Here is a 24,089-nt window from a genome sequence, read left to right as displayed (position 1 = left end):
AAAATGGACTGTTATTTAAATGGTAAAAAATTGCAGCATGCTGCTGTGAAAGGGTCCTGGGTGTCCTTGTGCAAGAATCACAAGGAACTGGTTTTCAGGTGCAGCAGATAATTAAGGCGGCAAATGGAATTTTGTCCTTCATTGCTAGAGGGATGGAGTTTAAAAACAGCAAGGTTATGTTGCAGCTGTGTAGGGTACTGGTGAGGCCACATCTGGAGTACTGTATACAGTTTTGGTCTCTTTACTTGAGAAAGGATATACTGGCACTGGAGGGAGTGCAGAAGAGATTCACTAGGTTGATTCCGGAGTTGAGAGGGTTGGCTTATCAGGACAAACTGAGTAGACTGGGGCTAAACTCATTGGAATTCAGAAGAATGAGTATAGAAACATATAAGATTATGAAGGGAATAGATAGAAACAGGGAAGTTATTTCCTTTGGCAAGTGAAACTAGAGCTAGGAGGCATGGCCCCATGCTTTGGGGGAGCAAAGTTAGGACTGAGTTGAGGAACTTCTTCACACAAAGGGTTGTGAATCTGTGGATTTCATTGTTCAGTGAAGCAGCTGAGGCTACCTCATTGAATGTTTTTAAGGCAAGGTTAGATAAATTTTTGAACAGTAAAGGAATTAAGGGTTATGGTGAGTCGGCAGATAAGTGGAGCTGAGTCCATGAAAAGATCAGCTATGGTCTTATTGAATGGCAGAGTAGGCTTGAGGGGCCAGATGGTCTACTCCTGCTCCTAGTTCTTATGCTCTCCTCTTTCCCACTGACATTGTTGTTGACCTTTTCATGTAAATATCCAAGTCCCTTTTGAAAGTTATCAATAAGTCTGTTTCCACCACTCTTTGAGGCAACACATTCCAGACCCTAACAACACACTTTACTACAAAAATCTTCTCATCTGCCCTCAGGTTCTTCTGCTAATTATCTTAAATTTGTGTTTGTCGGTTACCAAGCCAACAGCCACTGGAAACTCTTATCAATGCCTTTTGTACCTTTAATCATCGCTATTAAATCTCCCTTGACCTTCACCATTCTGCAGAGAACAATCCTGGTTTCTGGAGTCTCTTTACAGTACTATATCTGTGAAATAACTATTTGAAGTTTAGGAAAGGTTTTATGAATTAGGAACACAATTCAAAAATATTGCCTGTTTGGATGTTTTAAATTTATGCAAAATTGTGTAGAAAAGTACTTACGTTGCAAGTGCCACGATTTGTTCTTTTGTGCTGGCAAGTGGTAAAATATTTCTTGTAACTTCACTGATGTAAGCATCAAAAAGTACATCATAAGGACACTCCCATGGCTTATTTTTCTCTTCCTCCTCAGTCTTTAGCTGGAGTTGTTCCTCTTTCAGTTTTTCCTCCTCTTTTTTCCCTCTACTTTTACTTTTGCTGTGATAAAAAATATTTGGAGACTTGTTTAAGATGATGGGGTCAAAAATTTATAGTTCTTTGTCATATTTATGATGAAATGGGAATTGCACCCCATAGAATTTCCAGGATCAGATCACTGACACGTAATGTACAAGGTGTTCATGCACCTTGAGTTCCCACTGAGCTGCTCAGGTAAAATGGAGCAGTCACAAGTTCAGCACTTACCACGTCGGGGTGGGGGAACATGCCGCCAGTGTGTATGGGGAGGGAGGGGGTTTCCTAGTGCACTGAGAAATCAGGGTGCCTTTGCGAAATGATGCTCGAGCACTCTGAAGCCAGATTCACTGGTGTGTTTAGGCCCTATCCCCTAGTACAGCTCACGCACTCCAAAAAATTTACTGAGTGTGGGACGATTGCTGTACGGAGCACTCCTGAGAGATTGGTGCGGATCACTGCACTATTCTTGCTGTTATGACACTTTGGCCAGAATGTTATGGCCATTCACGCTGGCAGGAATTTCGTATCCCACTGCAGCAAAGGAAGATTTGACTGGGTGCCAAATTCTCTGACCTTGCTGAGAGCATGGCATGAATGGCCGCTAAGGTTGCACCCCATGTTTCTTGTAAGGGGTCTGTTTACAGTTCAGATCGGTTCTGCAGGGTGTTAATTTGTCTAGGAAAAGCCTTCAAATCGGTCGCTGGGAGCACAAGATAAGTACTCATTTTAAACATGGAACTCGCGATCTTACTAACTCGTCTCACCGCGAGGTGAGGGTGAGAGGCAAAAAGTCTGTATCATGCTCAGTTTCTTGCCTCTCACAATTTGAATATGCATGACATGCTTGTCATATCATCAGTGAGCCCCAGATGCTATCGTCCTGGCTCAGTGGCACTTACCCACTCACCGTTCGAGGTCTTCACTGGTGAGAATCACATATGGTTCCCACCAAAAGGGGGTGGGGTCCTCGCTGGTGGGTCCGGAGGCAATTGAAGCCCCCTGGCTGGTCAGAGGCAAGGCCTGGCAGTGCTCACCAGGCACCCTAACAGTGCCCACTCGACACTGTGGCAGTTCCAACTAGGCACACTGGCAGTGCTTGGGGCAGTGCCAAGGTTAGGGTGAGGAGGGCAGTGGGGCTCTGCAGGGGAGTATAAGGGGGGCGCTTTGCAGAGAGGGTGATTGGGAGGAAATCTGCAGGGATGGAGATTGGCGGGGGCAAAGCGAGGTGCTGGGAAGGGGACAGACAAGGCACAGTGAGTGATCGGGGTGTGTCCCAGTGTCCATGGGGGTGGGGGGGCAGAAGAGCTTCCAGTATACGGGGAGATTGGGGTGCCTGCGCAATGGTGCCCCAAGAGATCAGCAGTCAGCTTCACCAGTGAAATTAGGCTCTGCCCCTCTCTCTACTGGCAAGAATTGCATCCTGGCTTCTTTTTTAATTAAGTGCCATACAGTTGCAACTGGGAGCTCACCCAAAAAATTAACGTGATCATCTCCTGTTTTCACGCTCATTGGGCACCTAGAATTTATTTTGTAAAATTCCACCCAGAGTGTTTATTTAAGTAGAACTCATGCATTTATGTTTATTTGGGTTCCCTTTGGGGTTTCAGAGTAGAGTTTTGATTAGGTTGGATTAGGTAATCTTGCTTTGCTGGACTACAAAAGTCAGTGTGTCATTTTGTCATCCTGTGAGCAGCCTCACAAAAATGGAGCTCTGCTCTGGCTCCATCTACGCTGCTTCTGCTGGAAATTCTGTACCATTGTCTACAAGAATGCTTCATATCAAGGTGCCTATCGCATTGTGTGAAGTCAACATCATTGGAAAAGTAAATTATACAGCATTGGTTTTCAACCCATGGATCTCTGTGAAGTAATAACTCATTGGATTTTGATTCTGGACACTGGAACCCATGTGAAACAATATTTATTTTCTCTGCAGCCTCTTTTTTGTAAATATTTTCTTTCCTTATCCATCTTTAACTGTTTGAATGCAAAGGAGGCAATGTTGTGACCCATCTCATGTTTTATATGTGCAAATAAACTAATCCTTTGAGTTCATCCTATCTTGAATTTGCTGTGGCATTATTAATAGAAAACTGGATCATACCAAAACTGAGGGGTCAGGAAATATACCAATATTTATAAAGGACGGAAGCAAATCAAAAACAAAGAAATTAATGCTATTTAGATTAGCCACCACTCCTGTTCATAACAATGTGAGATTTGCAGTTATGGATTTTGATACTAGGAACTCAGGTTATTAACTCAAAATTTTGATTGTTATAATTTCACGACCATTCTGTAAAACAGTAACATAAAAAGTTAGACAGACCTAGATGATTTGTCTTTGGTATAGGATTTGCTCGAAGAGTAGCGATTGCTGCCAGCTGACAGGGCCTCAGTAAGTTTATCGTCAATTGATAATCCTGCCGACTGTCTGCAAAATAAGACACTAAATCAGTGATTTAATGATATGGGACAAAGTCTTATATCCTGCAAGCTTTCTAATATTCAAAAGATTTTCAATTCTAATATTTAACATGATGGGCTGAGAATTTGTCTGTTTCATCTTTTTGGTGGGAAGATCACAATTCACAAGTTGCCTGTTCCAATTCTACTGGCTGTGGGACATATGCTGTCATGTCATTGTCATGCTTATAGCCTGGATCTGGGCATTTCCATTCCTCTGGCATCCCCTGTGTCACTACCTCTGCACTCAACAGGGGGCCAATGAGCTTTGTGCTCAGAGTGGCTGATGCAGCCAACCTGCTCTTCTTAAAATCAACCTACCCCTCCTAAAGGAAAGTTGCACTTAATAATGTTGTTTGAATTTAAATGAAACACCAGGACAGAGGGTTCCAGGTTCACAGATGTGGCATCAGAGACATAAGTCGTGGAAATGGGCTGGACTTTTGAAAATTTTAAACATTTTTCTTTTAAGAATTTTGCTTTCTATTTTCAGGGTTTCTCTGACCTGCCAGCCACATAAATGATGCAAGCTTTTAATGGATTCAGAGGCTAACCTGTAAATTGTCACATTGCACCATTAATTGATCTACAAATATTTACCGGTTTGATGGCATGATGGCACAGTGATTAGCACTGTTGCCTCACAGCCCCAGGGATCCGGGTTTGATTCCTGGCTTGGGTCACTGTCTGTGTGGAGTTTGCACACAGTTTTCTCAGGGTGCTCTGGTTTCCTCCCACAGCCCAAAGATGAGCAAGTTAAGTGAATTGGCCATCCTAAATTCTCCCTCAGTGTACCCGAACAGACGCCAAGAGTATGGCAACTAGGAGATTTTCACAGTAACTTCATTGCAGTGTGAAAGTAAGCCTACTAGTAACTAATAAATAAACTTTCAGGTCTTGAGTTAAATTACCCTAACGAGGCAGACAGAACAAGAGGGAAACCCCTATAATGCTGTTCACATGAGGCCTGGGTCTCATTTCCATGAATGACAAATTGCATTCTGATCACATGAGGAATTGGGCAGCCCAACCACAAGCCGTGCATAATTCATAGTGTAACTCTTAAGGTCTATTTAAAACAGGGACATTTCTTTTTAAGAGGGGTTGCTTCCTCTCCTCGTGTTATCATAGATAATGCCACCACTGATCTCTTCCTTGTATCAACCTCCAACCTCACCCCCCCCTTCCACATGTCTATCAGCCTCTGTGGAAGAAACAACACCTCCTCAATTTATTTGCACTTTTAAATCCCAACTGTTTAGCCTTTGGCCCACTTTCACCACAGTTACTGATTTCGTTATTTCCACTTTTACCCAGCTCTGTGGGTCAGTGTTGCAGATTCTATTCTTAACTGTAATTGCAGACAGAGTATCACTTGTAATGTCTTCACTTTCTGCTTCCTGACAGTTACTTCTCATGTGGCCTAAGGATTTAGCTTGATCCCCTTCCACATGCTGCCCCAGCTCAACATAACCTAAAAACACACTGTTAGTTTTCATATGCACCAGGTCCTTTTCATCCCTCAGTCCTGTGTTCCTGATCCATCTTGGCTCTCAGTCAAGTATTGCTTCGATGAGAAAATTCTCATCTTTGTTTTCAAGGCCCTTTAGGGTCTCATCCCCACTCCACTCTTCCCTGTAATCTCCTCCAATTCCACAACTCTCTGAGATTTAGATGCTGAGATGTCAGAATGTCTAAAAAAAAATGTGGTTAAAAGACACTAGACAGAAGCGCATTGGGAATGTAACCAGCAGACAATCATCATTTTAACCATGTGCTTTGCCCCTCTTTTTCTGGGCATACTGGATTAAAATCAAAGCTTTAGAATATCAGTATATCTGGTGAATTTACAAATAGGATTCATAATCAGAACTTCCCATTGATATTGTCACTGAACTAGTAATGCAGAGACCCAGGGTAATGGTCTGGGGACGTGGGTTCAAATCCCACCATTTAAAGTAATGACCATGGCATTTGTAAAAACCCAGCTGGTTCATTAATGTCCTTTAGGAAATGAAATCAATCGTCTTTACCTGGTCTGGGCCATATGTGACTCCAGACCCACAACAATGTGAATGACTCTTAACTGCCACTTAGTTCAATGGCAATTAGGGATGGGCATTAAATGCTAGTAATAAGTCTGACAACTACAGTTTACCTGTCTGTGCTGTTATATGCTCTGTCTAAGGCCAGAACTCTCCATTCGCCTGACAAAGGGCAAACCCCAAAAGCTTGCGAGTTTACTATCAAATAAATCGGTTGGACTTAAACCGGGTGTTGTCAGACTTCTTACTGTGTTTACCCCAGTCCAATGTCAGCATCTCCACATCATTAAGTGCTAGCCAGCAGCACCCATATCATATCACTGATGTGGATGGAGTTATGCTACTCACCAGCAATTCATCTGAATGCTTAAAAAAAGTTGTCCATTTCTTTTAACACTCAATTTTAAATAACAATTTGATCTTCACTTTTTGGAATTGGGAATACTAACATGAAATAAAACTTACCCATCTGTTCTTTTTGCATTAATTAGCAGTATTGGTCGGTGCTGGTTCAACTCCTGGTTACTGAATTCTTCGAGAGTCAAGACCTTCATGCCTGGTTTAATCTATAAAAATAAACTTCAGTTAACTCAGCTTCTGTGTCAACTTGTATTGCATTTTAAAAAATGAATCTCACAAATTGACTTGAAGATCTATGATTATTCTCATTTCTTGTCTGCCACCATAAACCATTGTGCCCTTTATCTCGTGGAGCTTTTTCCCAAGACCATTTTCTCATTTTAAGTCTTACCCTCTCTTCAAAATCCTACTAATTCTCATCACACCCTCAAAGTTCCTCACCCATCCTCTTACTGATTAGTTTTCACATCACCTTTTCCATCTTCCAAAGCACAATACATTTCCTATTTACAATACATAACCACTTGTGGTAAATATTTATCATACCTATTCACTGCAACCATGCTTGCAGCTTGAGGAACTTTGGCTCCTAGTTGGTGAGCTCTGAGTTGCTTACCAGCCATACGGTGAATGCAAGAGCAGGTCAAAGGTTGGGAATTCCATGGAGAATAACTTACCTCCTGACTCCCCAGATACGTTCGCAAGGCATAAGTCAGGAGTATGACTCTCAATTTACCTGGATGAATGCAGCTTTTTGTAATATTCAATTTTTAATGTTTTGGAATAAACTTCGACAAAATTTATGAATAAGTATATTTGTGGACAAAAAATAACTACTATCTTACCAGCAATGCACACAATCCATGAATGAATAAAAAAGTCAGTTTTTTGCCCTTGTGCTTCCTTTCAACTATCTGTTTTCTGTATCTTTGCATTAAATACAATCTTTGGCAATATGGCTCATTTTGCAAACAATACAGCATTTATGTTATTTTAACATCAATTCACGAAAATGCAGATAATCAATGAACACATTAATAAAGATCAGATCTATATTTGCATGATATAGTTGGCAGAATCAACTTTATAGTGATTAATATTCAAATGGTTTTAGCAACAGTTCTACAGTAAAAAACGTGATGAAAAATTGCCTCCAATTTGATACCCAAGGACTCAGATTCCAATATGCAGCAAATTTAAATTTTGCTATTTTTACTAAGTTTACCAATCAACTAACCTGACATCATAGCAGAGAACAGGACCCTGGGTATCTATTTTCATTGAGCTAGTTTGTTGTTAGTTGGAATGGAGCAGTCGGGCTGAATGGTTTGTTACTGTGTTGACTATCTTACGTAAAATGAGACATTTAGAAAGTTTTTATATTTATAAATAACGTGTACCCGACCAGGATCATAGAAACCATCTGTAATTATGTCTTTGGATGATAAGTAGCCAGTTAAAGCATATTTGAGAGCAATGTTATGGTCCAGCAATCTTTTCACAGCTGCTTCACTAAAATTGTTCTTGCGACTGGAGGACAGGTTTACTTCGTCTAGGATTTCCAAAACTCTATAAAACAAAAGTAAATAAACGCTCAGAAAGCAAGCTGGAGGACAGAGTAACACACTGGTATGCCAGTTGTACTTTCATCTATTGTGTTGGACTTTCAGATAAAAATTAACAGAAAGCAGTCTGAGAATCCTCTTGGATTCTAAGATTTGAAGTAAAATGAATGTGAAGTCTAGATAAGAAATGGATGATATGAGTTCTTCTCAATATCAGCTCATGCAACTCACTCTATTTCTAACATTTTTAGTTAGCTTTTAAGTCACATTAATGCATTAAGCATTTTTTTTATGAATGAAACTTCGGCACATTTTGTGGGCAATCAGTGTTCTACATGGTGTTTGATCATGGAATTACTGAATGTTCTCAGTTCCTCAGCGTTGGAGTCCTTCATCTCAATAAATACAAACATTAAAAAAACATGCAAAATAAACTGCATATATTAAAACAAAATAATTCACTAATAAGCTTTTTCTGGTTCTCAAAAGCCTATTGAACTACTGTCTGTTTCCTTACATCATCCATTTCAACTACTCTCTGCCAATGTTGTTCATCTGAGTGGAAAGCAGAACACATTGTACTTATTAAGGAGGAATCCATGCTACTTACACCTCAAATACAGACCAGAATCCCAAAGGACAACTGTATGAAAGCTCATGAAAACCACAGTGAATGAAAAATGGCGATGTCTGCTGTTTTCCATTTGGAGGAAAGATCATGTATTGAAAGAAAAATAAATGAACCATCTATCTTCCACCATTCTGGCAGCCTTTTCTGAGAGTTGGACAATTTGGTACTGATGTTTAATTTGTATCTCCAGTGAACTAATGATGTGGTTACTTTTCCATGATGTGGTTTATTGATAGCCTTTTCTGTCCTTTTGATTGATTTATCTTCCCAATCCACAAAAATATTTTCACTTTTTAACTAGTAGTGTAGTACAACCTCCCTGTAAACTGATGGCAAACCTAGTTCCTTAAATAAGGCATGACACTAATATATTGACAGGAACTCGCATGAAATTTGTACCTTTCAACTAGCATGTCAATTCAAAGTAACATTTACCTTCTCCAAACTATTTTAATAGGCTAAATCAGACATCCAAACTTTGTATTCAAAAATATCAAAAAAACTGTTGAAACGTAGATCAGGTGATATCAACTATGCCATGAGTGCTTTGTTGAGCATTTCCAGATGATCAAGGAACCAATGAATATTGGTCCTAACTAAATATGATTTGTACGGCAAACCAGCCAGGTAATTTCCCTCAGGGAGGGTAGAAAGTCACATTTGAGTACTCCAGTGTGGTCCTGGCAGCAAACTACATTACAGCATTGGCAAAGATCTATTTTTCTTAGTGAGATGGCTTATGATACAAACAAAAGAGGGAATAATGAGAAATTAGTTCAATTATTATTAACAATTAAGCCATCAGTTTTTAATCAGCACACATATTGTTTGCAATATAAATTTACAGTTAGTATAAGTTTAATTTTTGATGGACTGATATGCATGCAGTTCAGTCAATACTATAATGAATAGAATTTAGTATAATATAATTCACACTGCATCATTGTTAACTGCTCCTCATGGAGAATTATCTCAAATTCTTACTACATGTATACGTTTCCATTAGAATAAATAAAATTGTTATATAGAGAACAGTTACAACAAAATAACAGGACACAGGTTTTATAAAACACAGGAATATTTATTGCATCTGTATAAAGTGATTATTTTTAATGACTAACAGACATAGTAAAACGTAATTACTGAGTGCTGCGCAGTAGCCATGAAAGGCCATTTAAATGCTACTTCCTGGGGAGACAAACTTGCATCAATGTCAATGAGGTTATAAAGGAGCCAGAGCTATAAAAGCTACCTGAAGGGTATTTATAATCCAAAACATCTTCTGAGCAATGTTGTGCATTATAGTTGACTTGCCCTGACAAATCACTCCTTCAAAGATTCATGAATTGGATAGAATGTTGTATTAATTTTTGTTTCCTGGCATTTAGTATTCAATTATAACTGCTTATTCTACTCCATACTTACCCAAGCTTACAAAGTTCAGCTGCTGTTGGCTCATCTTTAGCACAGACAAGTATAGCCCAGCAGGCATTGCGTTTCACTTCTTCATTATTAGAATGGAGCAGTTCAACAAGTGGTTCCAATCCACCAGCGTTTCTCAGCTGTGAAAACAAACTCAATTTTAAATAAGTTTCAGTTATATCCTTCCAATAGCCATTTTTTAAACAGAAAATATTGGCTAAAATGCTACTACATATTAAGAAAATAGCTATGATCTGTTGATTTTCAGTGGGAATGTAACATTCAATTCACCTGATAATCAAAATATATGACTTCTACCAATTTCAGTCCTGAATCCAAAACAATTTGTAACTCTTGTGATAAATTGTTTACAAATGTGTTTGACCTCCAATGCTCATAGCTCAAAAAGCTACTTTTCAAGTTAGTTTTCTTCACCAATCACAGGCTGAGCCCATTAGTGCTAATTTTGTGATTCTGGCCAACAGAAGAGCACACTGACTGCTCAAAAATTTCCAGGGTCAATATATTTGCACCATTAACATGTGCTGTCAATTTGAGTTTCCACTGAAGCACTCAGATGTCACATGGCTTCTGCCCATGCTGCAAAGAAAGCTGAGATATCAGCCATCAGATGCTGCATTACCGCTGGGTCAGAAATTGCTGTCATGGAGTTGGCCACCACTTCCTGCTGGAAAGGATGAACTCTGGGTTTTGTACAAAACTCTGTCCCAATATGGAGCCATTCCTCTCCATGCTCCTTTACTTTGACATGAAGTTCTCAGGCAGCCCTGCCAATGCAGCAAGCATTTCTGCGCAATGTTCATCAAGCCTTTTATGTAGGCTGAGCCATCACAATCCTCATCTGTGGAGCAGTGCCCTTTGTCTTCTGGGAAGCTGGAACATGCGTTATTCTTCCTCCTGGCCTTGTTGCAGCCCATTTATGCCTGGTGGCTCACCACTGTGCAAAAGTATGCACAATACAGTATTTGAGTTGGTGGTTATGTGTGTCAGATTAAATAATGCTGCTGCTTTTTTAGGCATATGGGCTTCTTCTCATCCTGCATAGTCAGACAGCACTGGCTGGCCAGATGGCTGCTCTTGGATAGCTGAAAGGGAATATTGGGTGAGGGAAATGACAGATGCATGGAAAGCAAGAGGTATACAGTGTGCGGGATGAGGAGAAAGTGGAATTTGAGAAGGTGCTTAAGGAACATGCCATCATACTGGATACATTCAGCAACACTGGTGGCAAAGGCCTTGGTCAGTGCTTTCTCCTCCAAGGGGCTGAGGACATGCAGATATACCTGTCCCCTGCCAGTTCACTAAATTGACTCCTGGCATGAGAGAGTTGTTCTGTAATGAAAGGCAGAGTAAACAGAACCAATATTCTCCAGGGTATAGAAGGAGAGTGACCTCATTGAAGTATACTAGATTCTGAATGAAGTTAACAGTGTAGACATAGAGGTTGCTCTCCTGGATGGGGAGTATAGAATACAGTCTCAGGATAATGGAAATGAAATTTCTTCATTTAGAGGATTATGAATCTTTGGAATAAAAAACAGAAAATGTTGGAAATATTCAGGTTAGGCAGCACCCGTGAAGAGGAAGAGGTTTTGAAAAAGAAGCTGCCTGACCTGCTCAGTACTTTCAGCATTTTGCTTTGATTTCAGATTTCAGCATCCACAGTATTTTGTTTTTGTCTAGTGTAAATCTTTGGAATTTACTATGCCTTAAGGTTGTGGATGCTGCACTGTTATTTAAAGCAAAATTGACAGATTTTTGGTCTCTCAGGAATCAAGGGCTATGGAAACAGGCAAGAATGTGGAGTTGTGGGAAAAGATCAGCAATGAACATACTGAATGGTGCATTAAGTTCAATGGGGCAAATGGTCTACTTTTGCTTCTATTTCTCAAGTTATGTTCTTTCTTGCTTCCTTGTATTGTGTGCCACCTTTTTTGGCAACAGACGGAAGTCTGTCAGTGTGATGCAATGTATATAGATGATCTGGAGGAGGGAACCGAGTGTAAGGTGTCGAAATTTGCGGATGACACCAAGATTGGGGGAACGGCAAATTGTACGGAGGGTGTGGAGAGTCTGCAGAAGGATCTAGATAGGCTGGGCGAATGGGCCAGGAAATGGCAAATGGAATTTAATGTTGGCAAGTGTGAGGTGGTCCACTTTGGTGGGAAGAATGGTAGGAAGGACTATTACTTACGTGGCGAAAAACTGCAGCAGGCGACGGAGCAGAGGGACCTCGGGGTCCTTCTGCATGAGTCGCAAAAACCCAGCTTGCAGGTGCAGCAGGTGGTCAGGAAGGCGAATGGGATGCTGGCCTTCATAGTGAAGGGGATTGAATATAAAAGTAGGGAGGTCTTGCTGCAGCTATATAGGGCATTGGTGAGGCCGCAGCTGGAGTACTGTGTGCAGTTTTTGGCGCCGCACCTGCGCAAAGATATTTTGGCCTTGGAGGGAGTGCAGAGGAGGTTTACTAGGCTGATACCGGAGTTGAGGGGGTTGAGCTATGAGGAGAGGCTGAATAAACTAGGCTTGTACTTGTTGGAGTTTAGAAGAATGAGGGGAGATCTCATTGAGACGTATAAGATGATGAATGGGATGGATAGGATAGAGGTGGAGAGACTCTTCCCGCTCAAAAAAGACAATAGGACTAGGGGGCACAGTCTCAAGATAAAGGGGGGGCGTTTTAGAATGGAGTTGAGGAGGAACTTCTTCACTCAAAGGGTGGTGAATCTCTGGAATTCTCTACCCGTTGAAGTGGTGGAGGCTGCCTCGCTAAATACTTTCAAGAAGCGGGTTGATGGGTTTTTGATAAGAGAGGGGATTAAGGGTTATGGGGAGAGGGCCGGAAAGTGGAACTGAGCCACGACAGATCAGCCATGATCTTACTGAATGGCGGGGCAGGCTCGAAGGGCCAGATGGCCTACTCCTGCTCCTATTTCTTATGTTCTTATATGTTCTTATATTTGGTCGTCATAGGTGAATGGCTGTAGGTATGTGACCTGTAGCAGTGTTTAGTGCTAGGCATGACTCTGAGGCTAGGATGATAAGAATGACGAGCAATCAATGCTCACTATCCTGCAGGTCAGCGCATAATGCATAACTGCCGACTCTCGAAGTCCCAATGCCATTTAATGCTAACTTGAACATTGGTTGGCAGTGGGTGTGACTTCTGTCCTTGGAAGGATGTCCTACCCATGATAGCTGTTGGCTAATTTTCAACTAGGCCAGGCACAGTGCTGCAGTGGCCAGAAGGAGTACTGCACCGCAGTGTTCTGCCTGGGATTAAATCCCAGACCGTTGAAAAGGTGAATCCTGGGCTTGCAGGGTTGGAGGAGGCGGGGACAGTCTCTGGGTTTCAACATCTTGGGGGGAGGGTTATGCTGCTTTGAGAAATATGAGGCTGGTGGTGTGGTGGACAAGAAATGACATTTGAAGAAGCATTCAATTACCTTGACAACTTGTACAAGTCACTAAACCTTTTCTCGTATATCACTGTGAGGTCCTCCATCTTGTGCCTCTATTTTACCAGATGAGGCGGCTTTCCGTTTTTCCCTGTTTTGAGGCCTCCTGTGGCCTTCAAGCTTCTTAGCCTGCCTGTTATCCTTAATTGGATAGCAAGCCTGCTCTCTGGTTAATCTGGAGAAAATCACAGCTGGCTGACAATTGACCCTACCTTCAGGGTCTCTTATCCATGGGCAAAATGCTGTCCTCTGCTTCAACCCCAGTTCTTGGCCTTGCTCCAAGAAGATTTCTGCTCCTGCCCTTAACCTCAAGAAATAACTCCATTCCTACCAACAACATGATCATGACAGATCTTTCAGTGAACTCAGCTCCACTTACCCGTCCGCTCACCATAACCCTTAATTCATTTACTGTTCAAAAATTTATTTATCCTTGCCTTAAAAACATTCAATCAGGTAGCCTCAACTGCTTCACTGGGCAGGGAATTCCACAGATTCACAACCTTTTGTTTGAAGAAGTTCCTCCTCAACTCAGTCCTAAATCTGCACCCCCTTATTTTGAGGCCATGCCCCCTAGTTCTAGTTTCACCCACCAGTGGAAACAACTTTCCTGCTTCTATCTTATCTTCATAATCTTATATGTTTCTATAAGATCTCCCCTCATTCTTCTGAATTCCAATGAGTATAGCCCCAGTCTACTCAGTGTCTCCTCATAAGACAACCCTCTCAACTTCGGAATTAACCTAGTGAATCTCCTCTGTACCCCCTCCAGTGCCAGTCTATCCTTTCTCAAGTAAGGAGACCAAAACTGTACACAGTACTCCAGGTATGGCCTTACTAGCACTTTATACAGCTGTGACATAATCTCCCTGTTTTTAAACTCCATCCCTCTCGAAATGAAAGATGAAATTCCATTTGCTTTCGTGATTACCTGCTGCATCCGCAAACCAACTTTTTGTGATTCGTGCACAAGGACATCCAGGTCCCTCTGCACAGCAGCATGCTGCAATTTTTTACCATTTAAATAATATCCATTTTGCGGTTATTCTGACCAAAATGGATGACCTCACATTTACCAACATTGTACCCCATCTGCCAGACCCCTGTCCACTCACTTAAACTATCTATATCCCTTTGCAGACTTTCAGTGAAACATATTTCATACAAATATATTTCACACAAATTACATTTAACGTTTTGAATATGATCAGTTTCATTTTGCAGCTTTGAACTAATTCTTACCTCTGTTCTTCCATTTGCATCACAAGCTAATGAAGCCACAACTAGTGCAGCTTTGCTCTGCACCAGAGTGTTGCTAGACTTCAATGGTTCTGTGATGGCAGTCATCGTCCCGTAATTCTGAATACTGGCACGAATAGGTTCCTGTAGGGCTAGATTAGTAATTGTAGCAGCAGCGTTGACAACAATGCCATCTATTGGCTCAGTTAGCAATTTCACCAATGGCTCCACACCTTCAGCAACAAACACAGCCCTGTTTCAAATGAAATAAATATTAGAAAACAAGGATTTCTTCCTAAACTTGGTCAGAATTATAAAGTAACTTTTTGGTGCCTCTGCTGATTTCTTCCCAACCCCAAGCCAAATTTCCTCTAAAGCTCAGCCCTGTTCTAACCTAAATTTGCATTTTTCTTTCCCTCCCCATGCCCTCTCCAAACTTATCTTGTCCACAAGACCTTCCTCTTGATCCATCAATGTCGTTCCCACTAAAACTGTTAACAAATCAATTTCCCTGCTGGCTTCCATATTAGCTGATACTGTTAGCAGTTTTGTCTTAAGTACTGTCTCCATCCCCCCCCTTTCATAAGAACATAAGAAATAGGAGCAGGAGTAGGCCATCTAGCCCCTCGAGCCTGTCCCGCCATTCAATAAGATCATGGCTGATCTGTCGTGGCTCAGTTCCACATTCCCGCCCTCTCCCCATAACCCTTAATCCCCTCGCTTATCAAAAACCCATCAACCCACGTCTTAAAAATATTTAGCGAGGCAGCCTCCACCACTTCAACAGGCAGAGAATTCCAGAGATTCACCACCCTTTGAGTGAAGAAGTTCCTCCTCAACTCCGTTCTAAACCGCCCCCCCTTTATCTTGAGGCTGTGCCCCCTAGTCCTACTGTCCTTTCTGAGCAGGAAGAGTCTCTCCACCTCTATCTTTCAATCTGCTGTCATCTCAAGCTTCCTCAAAAGAGACCCCTGACCCTCCATCTTACCAAAGTATTGCTCACTTCCAACCACCTTTCTTCTCAAAAGTTCACAATATGAAACTGTCTCATCAAAGTCATAAATGAACATTCCATGTGATTATAACAAAAATAACCTATTCCCCTTCATCCTTCTCAAATTGTCTGCAGCTTTTAACATGGTTAACCAAACACATCCTCCTCCTCCAATGCCTCTCCATCATTACCCATCCACCTGTTGTGATCTCTCCAGGTTGCATTCTCTCCAATTGTAGTCTTCCCGCTTCCAAACAGTGACCTCCGATGCCTTCCGCATGCAGCCCCTTGGGCAACGTCATTTGAAAACACAGCATCAATTTCCACAAGTACGTTGGAGACACACAGTTCTGCTGCACTATCACCTCTCACAAACACCCTACTATCTCAAAATTGCCAGATAACATTCCTAACATCCAGGACTGGATGAACAGAATTTTTTCCAACTAAATATTGGGAAGACCAAAGTCATTGGGTGGAATTGAATGTCTTTCCCTGTGGCAGGTTTGGTGACAAGAGAAGCATTTAATTGGGCGGGAGGGTGGTGGGTAGGGTCTCCATCCTGATCAAGTCCATGATAGCCTTAAGTGGACAATAAATATTTACTTTGGGGCCTCATTTTGTAACAGTTAATATTAACCCAGCGATGGGCGATCCCCATGCGGGGATTGGGTTGGGCGGGCTTCTTGAAGTGGGGATATGGTCCTCGATCAAGGACAATTAGAACTCGATCAAGGCAGATTTAGGTTAAAACAGAGATAAGCTTTAGAGGGAGCTTGGCTCGCTTGGCATGGGAAGGGGGGAGCCGCTGAGATTCATCCCCTGCAATTGCTGCTGATCCCCTCCCTCCTCCCTCATGTTCCACAACCCCTATCACCCAACTGTGGCCCGGGTCACCCATGGCATTCTTAGGTCTCAGGGAGTGTCGTACCTACAGAAGCCATCACTCCCTGCTATCAATAGAGCTGTCAACACTTTTGTGGGTTGGACTTTTGTCTCTGGGGTCCTTGATCCCAGGGAAGGCCAGTTGTTAGCCTTTCAAGTGTTCGATTGACACATGATGCAGTGGGCCTTCCCCACGTGAGCCTCTCAAGCCAGTATGCCAGACTCCCATCCATTAAATCACAAACATGTTCCTAGCCACAGATTTCCTCTTGCTCTTTGGCAGCTGTGAGTGACTAACACAGACTATATGCAACTTGGATGTCATATCTGACCATGAGATAATATTTTGAGATAATATTTCACACATTTTTCCCACATACCTACACCACCACTAAAACCACCTATTTCCACATCTGTAATGTTGCACAACTTCACCTCTGCCTTAGCTGAAATGCTGCTGGAATTTTATTTGTGCTTTTGGTACAAATGGAATTGACAATTCCAATTCACTCCTGGCCAGCCTATTCCTTGTAAGCTTCAGCTCCTTCAAAACTCTGCAGTCCTGTCTTGACTCAAACCAAGTCCTATTCCCCTATCACCCCAATGCTCGCTCATCTGTTTTGGTATCAGGTTAAGCCTCAATTTTAAAATTCTATCCTTGTTTTCAAAGCAATGAAGGACCTGTATAGTGCACCGACAAATCTTGCAAAAATGCGCTCCATGCTCTCACCTTCCCTATCCCTTCCAGCCATAAAACCTTCCAAGATATCCATGCTTTTCTAATTCTCACCTTTTGAGCATCCCCAATTTTAATCTCTCTACCATCAGACTTCAGCTGCCAAGGCACAAAGTGCTGGAATTCCCTCCTTAAAACCTCTATGCCTCTCATTCCTCCTTAAAACCTAGTATATCCTTACATGGTTCATTGTTAAATTTTGAGTCAAGATTCTCATGTGAAGTGCCTTTGGACATTTTACAATGTTGAAATGGTATGTAAGTACCTTTTTGTTGGGAGAAATGTATACCTCCGTATGTATTTCAGGTAATTATTTATAGAGATACCTCATTATTTGAAAATAATCACATATTTGCAAGCTTTGTCTGTGCACTATATAAGTCCTTCATTGCTTCAGTAAAAGATCAGTTTCTTATCCCCAATGTGTGTTGTATCATTTTGTTTTATGGAAAAAAGATACATTCCATCTCTTTCAGTGGACATCATTGGATTGCACATTCCAGGAGAAATTCTAACTCCTTAATGAACCTTGTAAACAAAATAATATGCAAAATAAACTTAAAAGTAACTAGCTATCTTGGTAACACATTGAGTCAAAGTAAGAGAGATCAGGTTTAGGAAATAGTCACTTGGCTCAAGGAATTTCATTTCTCCAATATGTAATATTTTCCATATTGTGCTAATATCAACAACTTGCATGTATTTTGAATCTTTAAAATTGGAACATGTCCCAAAACTAAAGGGACAAGAAATAAGCACCAAAACATAAGAACATAAGAACATAAGAAATAGGAGCAGGAGTAGGCCACCCAGCCCTTCGAGCCTGCCCCGCCATTCAATAAGATCATGGCTGATCTGTCGCTGCTCAGTTCCACTTTCCCGCCCTCTCCCCATAACCCTTAATCCCCTCTCCTATCAAAAACCCATCAACCCGCGTCTTAAAAATATTTAGCGAGGCAGCCTCCACCACTTCAAAACAAAGAGGATTTATTAGAATGAATGACTAAAAGGCTTAGTCACAGGCAACGGTACTGAGGACTTGTGCTCCAGAAGTTGCTGCTTCCCTAGCCAAGCACTTCCAGTATAGTTACAACACTGGCATTTACCCAACAATGTGGAAAATCACCCAGGTTAGTCCAGTACACAAAAAGCCAGACAAATCCAACCCAGCCAATTACCACCCAGTCTACTCAAATATCATTAAAGTGTTGGAAGGGGTCATCAACAGTGCTATCACGCGTCACCTGCTCAGGAATGGCCAGTTTGGATTTTGCCAGAGTTACACAGCTCCAGTCATCATTACAGCCCTGGTTCAAACATGGACAAAAGAGCTGAATGCCAGGGATGAGGTGAGAGTGACAGCCTTTTGGACTAGTGACCATAATTCAATTAGTTTTAAGATAGCTATGAGAATGATAGGTCTGGCCCAAAAGTTCAAATTCTAAATTGGTGCAAGGCCAATTTTGATGGCATCAGGCAGGAACTTTCAAAAGTTAAATTGGGGGAGTCTGTGGGAAGGCAAAGGGATGTCTGGTGAGTGGGAGGCTTTCAAAAGTGTGCTTACCAGGGTTCAGGGTAAGCACATTCCTTTTAGAGTGAAGGGCAAGGCTGTAGACGTAGAGAATCCTAGATGACTCGGTATATTGAAGCCGAACATTGAAACCGTATATTGGGAACATCACCACCTGCAAGTTCCCCTCCAAGCCTCTCACCATCTTGACTTGGAAATAAATCACCATTCCTTTGCAGTCCCAGAGTCAAAATCCTGGAATTCCCTCCCTCATAGCACTGTGAGTCAACCCACAGCACATGGACAACAGCGATTCAAGAAGGCAGCCCACCACTACCTTCTCAACGGCAACTAGAGTTGGGCAATAAATGCTGGCTAGCCAGGGACACTCATCCCACGAATGAATTTAAAAAGGTACATTTTAATGGGAGACTTAAAAGAGCAGAGAGAGAGGTGGAGAGGTTTAAGAGAGGGAATTCCAGAGCTTTGGACTTTGGAGATTCTCACACATTCCACATTCCGAAATCTTGCACTCTCTGCTGCTTTCTCCTCTGAGTCTCGCACTCTACACTGCTGTCTGTATGGATTTCCAGAACACATGTAATAAGGTTCCACATAACAGACTACTGGCAAAAATAAGAATGCACTGAAGGGAATACTGATTTTGGCAGAACGTGACAAGTATTGTTTCCAGGAATTTGTTCTGGAATATCAATTTTTCATCATATTTATTAATGATTTTAATGCAAGTATTGAGAGTTGTATATCCAATTGTTTAGATAAATCAGAGGGATGGGACAGTAGATAGTGAAAATGAGAGCAGAATGTTGCAATGGGACATAGACAGGTTAAGTGAATGCGCAAAATGATGACAGATAAAATTTAATGTCGGTAAGTGTTAGGTCATTTACTTTGGACCTACATTGGTGTATTAAATAAATCGTGGCAAAGATGATGTACAAGAAAAAAGTAGATTTGAGAGTTCAAGTATACAAGTCATTTGAAACCAGTAGCGAGGAATGAAATCAAAAAGGCTGATGGAGCATTAGTTTTCGTCACAAGGAGCTGAAATGCAAAAGCAAGTTAGAACTGAACCTGAGTCAGTTTCTGTCTGGTTCCTTTTGTTCAACTTTGGGTACCACACCTAAGAAAGAATATATTCACCAGAATAACATTGAGCCAAAAAGATAAAATTATGAGGAGAGGTTGCACACACATAACTTGTATTCTCCTGAGTATTGGTGATTAAGGGCAATCTGATCGAGGGGTTTAAAATGTTAAAGGGATTCAACAGCTATTTCTTCTGGTGATGCAATCAAAATCAAGGGGACACAATTTTTAATAAAACTAGAGTTACATCACTTAAACAGTAGAATGAGGAAGCTTTTTTTTGTGGAGAACCCAATAGAAATCTGGAATTTTTTCCCACAAAAGTCTAGATGTTGGGAAAATTGTTGTTTTCAAAACAGATGGTTAGATTTTATGAGATAAGGTAATCAAGGGATAGGGAACCAAGGTGAGAAAATGGAGTTGAGGTATAGATCAGCGATGATCTGACTGAAATGTGGAATAAGCTCAAAAGGGTTGAATAGCCTGTGCGTGTTGCTATGTAACGCTACCTTCCTGTGTCTGAATATTTTTTTGAGTTGCACAAAAGTTTTGACTCTGAACCTGAAATCTCAAACCTCAGGGTTCTTACATTTATGAGTAGTACAAAAAACATTACCAAGAGTGTTGACTGATGTAGAAATTAAGTATACTGTCCTTTTCCTTTAGGAACCTAAAATTTTAATTTAGTAGAAACTGTTGACTGCACAGATCCAAAGTCTTTGGACTTCAAACCTTGCAGTCTGTGGACTGAGCCTGAAAATACAACATGTCGATAATGTGAAGGTAAAGGCAGCTGGAACCAGAGATTCAATAATTCATAATGATGTAATGAAGATGCTCTTTTGCAATTGGGATTAAGACAACTTTTAAACTGCTTGAGATAGATCTTTAGGGGCTGAAAGTCCGGAGTTCTGCTATGCTGAACAATGCATGGAGTAAGCTTTATGTTCGCACAAAAGCCATGGTCTCTATCTCAAATCATGGGAAAGGGTTATTGATTTGATCAGAGCAGGTGTCCATTTCTGTAAAAGCACAAAGGCAGTTTTACTAGTCTACCAGCAGATGGCGAAGCACCCCATAAATATACTGCTAGTCAAAGGGAAAATGAGGTTTTTTTTAATAGATCTTAAAAAGGAGCCATACAGTATTTAATTAAAAAATAACTGTCTATCTTTGGGATCAAGATGTCCAAGCAACAAGATTTCTAACAAAGCCTTAAAATTTCGGCACGGGGGGGGGGGGTCAGAATTTGCAGGATTGCCCGAGCACTCATCTGATGTGAATGCAGGCTGAAGAAGTGCCTTTTTCCTCACTGGGATTTGTGGCGGCATTTTAAATTCAGGATACAACCTCAGTAGGACCAACAAATTCTTATCCCACTCCTGAACCACACCATTTCGGAATTCTATTTTTCTATCCTTTTCCAACTCAAGAATTTCAGCCCTCAGTTGACATATTATCGTGATATAACTAACTTGACAATGATTCATGCTAACACTAGGGCTTTGAAACTACGGGTTTGCAAATATTAGCTTGAAACTTTGATATAGATCTCATTTATTTAAATCCTCTTTAAAACAAAACTGCAGACACAGTGAATTCTTGTACATTGATATTCACAAATTTCAAGTTTTTGTTGCACAAAACAGATAATGGATCCATTCCTGATCAGTGACATTGCTCTTCGCATGAGCAACAAATTTACAGGGAAAATCAGCATGACAAGCTCCGATGCAAAGTACGTATAGCATTTATAATAAATCTGATTACCTAGCATTGCTGGAATTAGCAGTTGTTAGATTTGCCAGAGCTAAGGCTGCTGCCTCTTTCATTTCCACATTGTCACTTGTCAGAAGTGGAACCAGATGATCAATACCTCCTGCAAAAAAAAGACCCCAGAGAAATCTAGTTTCAACTTCGCATGTGTGCAAGTTGTCTATTATAAAATTTGTTATTCATGGAACAACAATTTAACCATGATTTAAATCATCTGTACTTACCTTCTGTTCTGAAAGTCTCTTTGCTAGCTTCATCTTCACTCATAACTGCTACTGCTTCACAAGCAGCTATTCTTGTTGCATCATTGTTGATTCCCAAAAGCATCACCAATACTTTTTCCAAACCATGTTGATGGAAAATACGTCTGATTTCACCTTATATTATTGAGACAAGTGTGAATGAAAGTTTCAAAACACGTAAATATTAGAGATATGGAGAGTTTTTTGCACATCTAATAACTGCAATGACAAATATATCGGATCATTACATTTCCAAAATTAATATATTAATTATTTTCAATGTACCTTGCATCACTCTTAATTCAGGTTTCCTTCCACAGTCCAAAGATGTACTGGTTAGATTGATTGGCCATTCTAAACTGACCCGAGTGTCAGCGGGACTAGCAGGGTAAATATGTGGGGTTACAGGAATAAGGCCTGGGTGGGATTGTGGTCAGTGCAGGCCCAATGGGCCGAATGGTGTCCTTGTGCACTGTAGGGATTCTATGATTGACACATTATTTTTGCACAAACCTGTAGCTGGTGCCTAACTTAATAAAACTCATAACAAGGATACTCAGCAATACCAGTAGGTATCATTCACCACATCTTCATTATGACTATTTTTCCTGTTTATAATCCTCCATACTTCAGTTCTGAACACTTTTCAAACAATCAGCATACTTGGGTTATAATCAGCAATATTCAATCAAAATTATTGAATGATATTGTGTAAAATCATGTACGTCACAGAAAGCATATTTCTTGACTGCAGAGAAGGGTTCTTTAGTTTAAAGTATACAACTTTCTAGACACTGGCCAGAATTTCCTATTTTCCTTGAAAGCCTGCAGTAATGCAAACACAAATTAACAAGTGTTCACTGCAACCATTAACACCACAAGCAACACTGGCATCTGCAATAAAACTCATTTGATGGCCAAAACAAACTGAAAATTATTACACAAAACATACACTTATAGAAACAATATCTCCAAAATGATTTCAAGACAGGAATGTAAACTTGAAGATCCATTGATAAAATGGTGCAGCACAATCCATAATTTTTGATGTCAGATGGAATGCTCAAGTAAATTATTGCAATCACTCACAAAATATCCATTTTGAAAAAATTAAATGTCAACATTACAGCCACTGTGTTTGTAATTGGGATCCTACAGTGTGTTGCCAATAAATACTGAAATAAATCCTCAGAGACATGTGTCCATTCACCGGATTTCCTTTATTTACAAACTCAATTCCACTCCTAATAGTGCTTGAGGTATAAAGTCAGAAACCAGAACGTCAGCAGCCCTGACACTCCTCAGGTGAGACTCTGATTGGGCAGGCAATCATTACCTCAATCAGGGAGCTCATATTCCAAGAGGCCAACCTCATGGGCCTTGTTGAGGTCACTCATAAAGACATGTTATCTGTTGAAGACAGGGAGCCATGGGTCCCAATGTTCAAAGCAGTTATGACTCTACACGATGGCTTGAAAAACATATGTTTTTCCTGAAAGTGGTACTTGGAGAATTAATAAAATTGTATCATGTTATCAACCTTACTATCTGTCCAAACTCAAAATGTTTGCTTTGTTTTTATTTGTTCGGAGATGTGAGCATTACTGGTTGGGCCAGCTTTTATTGCCCATCCCTCATTATCCTTGAACCAAGTGGTTTGTTAGGCCATTTCAGAGGGCATTTTAAGAGCCAATCACATTGCTACGGGTCTGGAATCACACGTAAGCCAGACCAGATAAGGGTAACAGATTTCCTTCTCTACAGGACATTAGTGAATCAGATGGCTTTTTATGATAATTGATCATGTTTTCATGATTATCATTAGATTTTTAATTTCAGATATATTTAATTCAGATTTCAACACCTGCTGACGCAGAATTTGAACCCACGTCCCCAGAGCATAATCCTGCGTCTTTCGATTACTTGTGCAGTGACAATAACACTATACCACCACTTCCCCAATTTGTTAAAGGAAAAATTGATGAAAACAAAGATGTTATTTGAAGCACAGACGACATGTGTGATCCTCAATTTCATGCAACCTGATTAAATTGCATCATACCTAAATTAAAGGAAATTTGATAACACTGCATATTAACATTGCTGGAAACCTACACAGCAGTGCAAACTTTAATTTGGGAATCAAGGGGAAAAGTCTACACCCCAGTCCTCAACCTACACACCATACTGCACATAAGCATCATTGCTCAAACAGGCCTTCTTCCGCCAAAGACCAGGACCAAGAAATGCGTGACAT

The 24,089-nt window shown here is 40.8% G+C and overlaps 1 protein-coding gene across 1 annotated transcript in view; it reads right to left on the bottom strand.

Annotated features, from left to right (window-relative positions):
* The window catches only part of armc3 (armadillo repeat containing 3), a 104,419-nt gene that overhangs the window by 5,587 nt on the left and 74,743 nt on the right, over positions 1-24,089 (bottom strand). Inside the window, exons 9-16 of the mRNA XM_080211186.1 lie at positions 21,815-21,967; positions 21,585-21,693; positions 14,583-14,832; positions 9,865-10,001; positions 7,644-7,812; positions 6,349-6,449; positions 3,702-3,806; positions 1,199-1,393 (exon numbers count right to left, since the gene is read on the bottom strand). Coding sequence (XP_080067312.1) covers positions 1,199-1,393; positions 3,702-3,806; positions 6,349-6,449; positions 7,644-7,812; positions 9,865-10,001; positions 14,583-14,832; positions 21,585-21,693; positions 21,815-21,967 — 1,219 coding nt within the window. The remainder of the gene's footprint in view (positions 1-1,198; positions 1,394-3,701; positions 3,807-6,348; positions 6,450-7,643; positions 7,813-9,864; positions 10,002-14,582; positions 14,833-21,584; positions 21,694-21,814; positions 21,968-24,089) is intronic.

The sequence above is a fragment of the Carcharhinus amblyrhynchos genome, chromosome 2, assembly GCF_965287045.1.
Source record: "Carcharhinus amblyrhynchos chromosome 2, sCarAmb.v2.hapA, whole genome shotgun sequence".
Taxonomy (NCBI): Eukaryota; Metazoa; Chordata; class Chondrichthyes; order Carcharhiniformes; family Carcharhinidae; genus Carcharhinus; species Carcharhinus amblyrhynchos.
The sequence above is the reverse complement of the archived record's forward strand: the minus strand, read 5'-3'. Positions and strand labels throughout refer to the sequence as shown.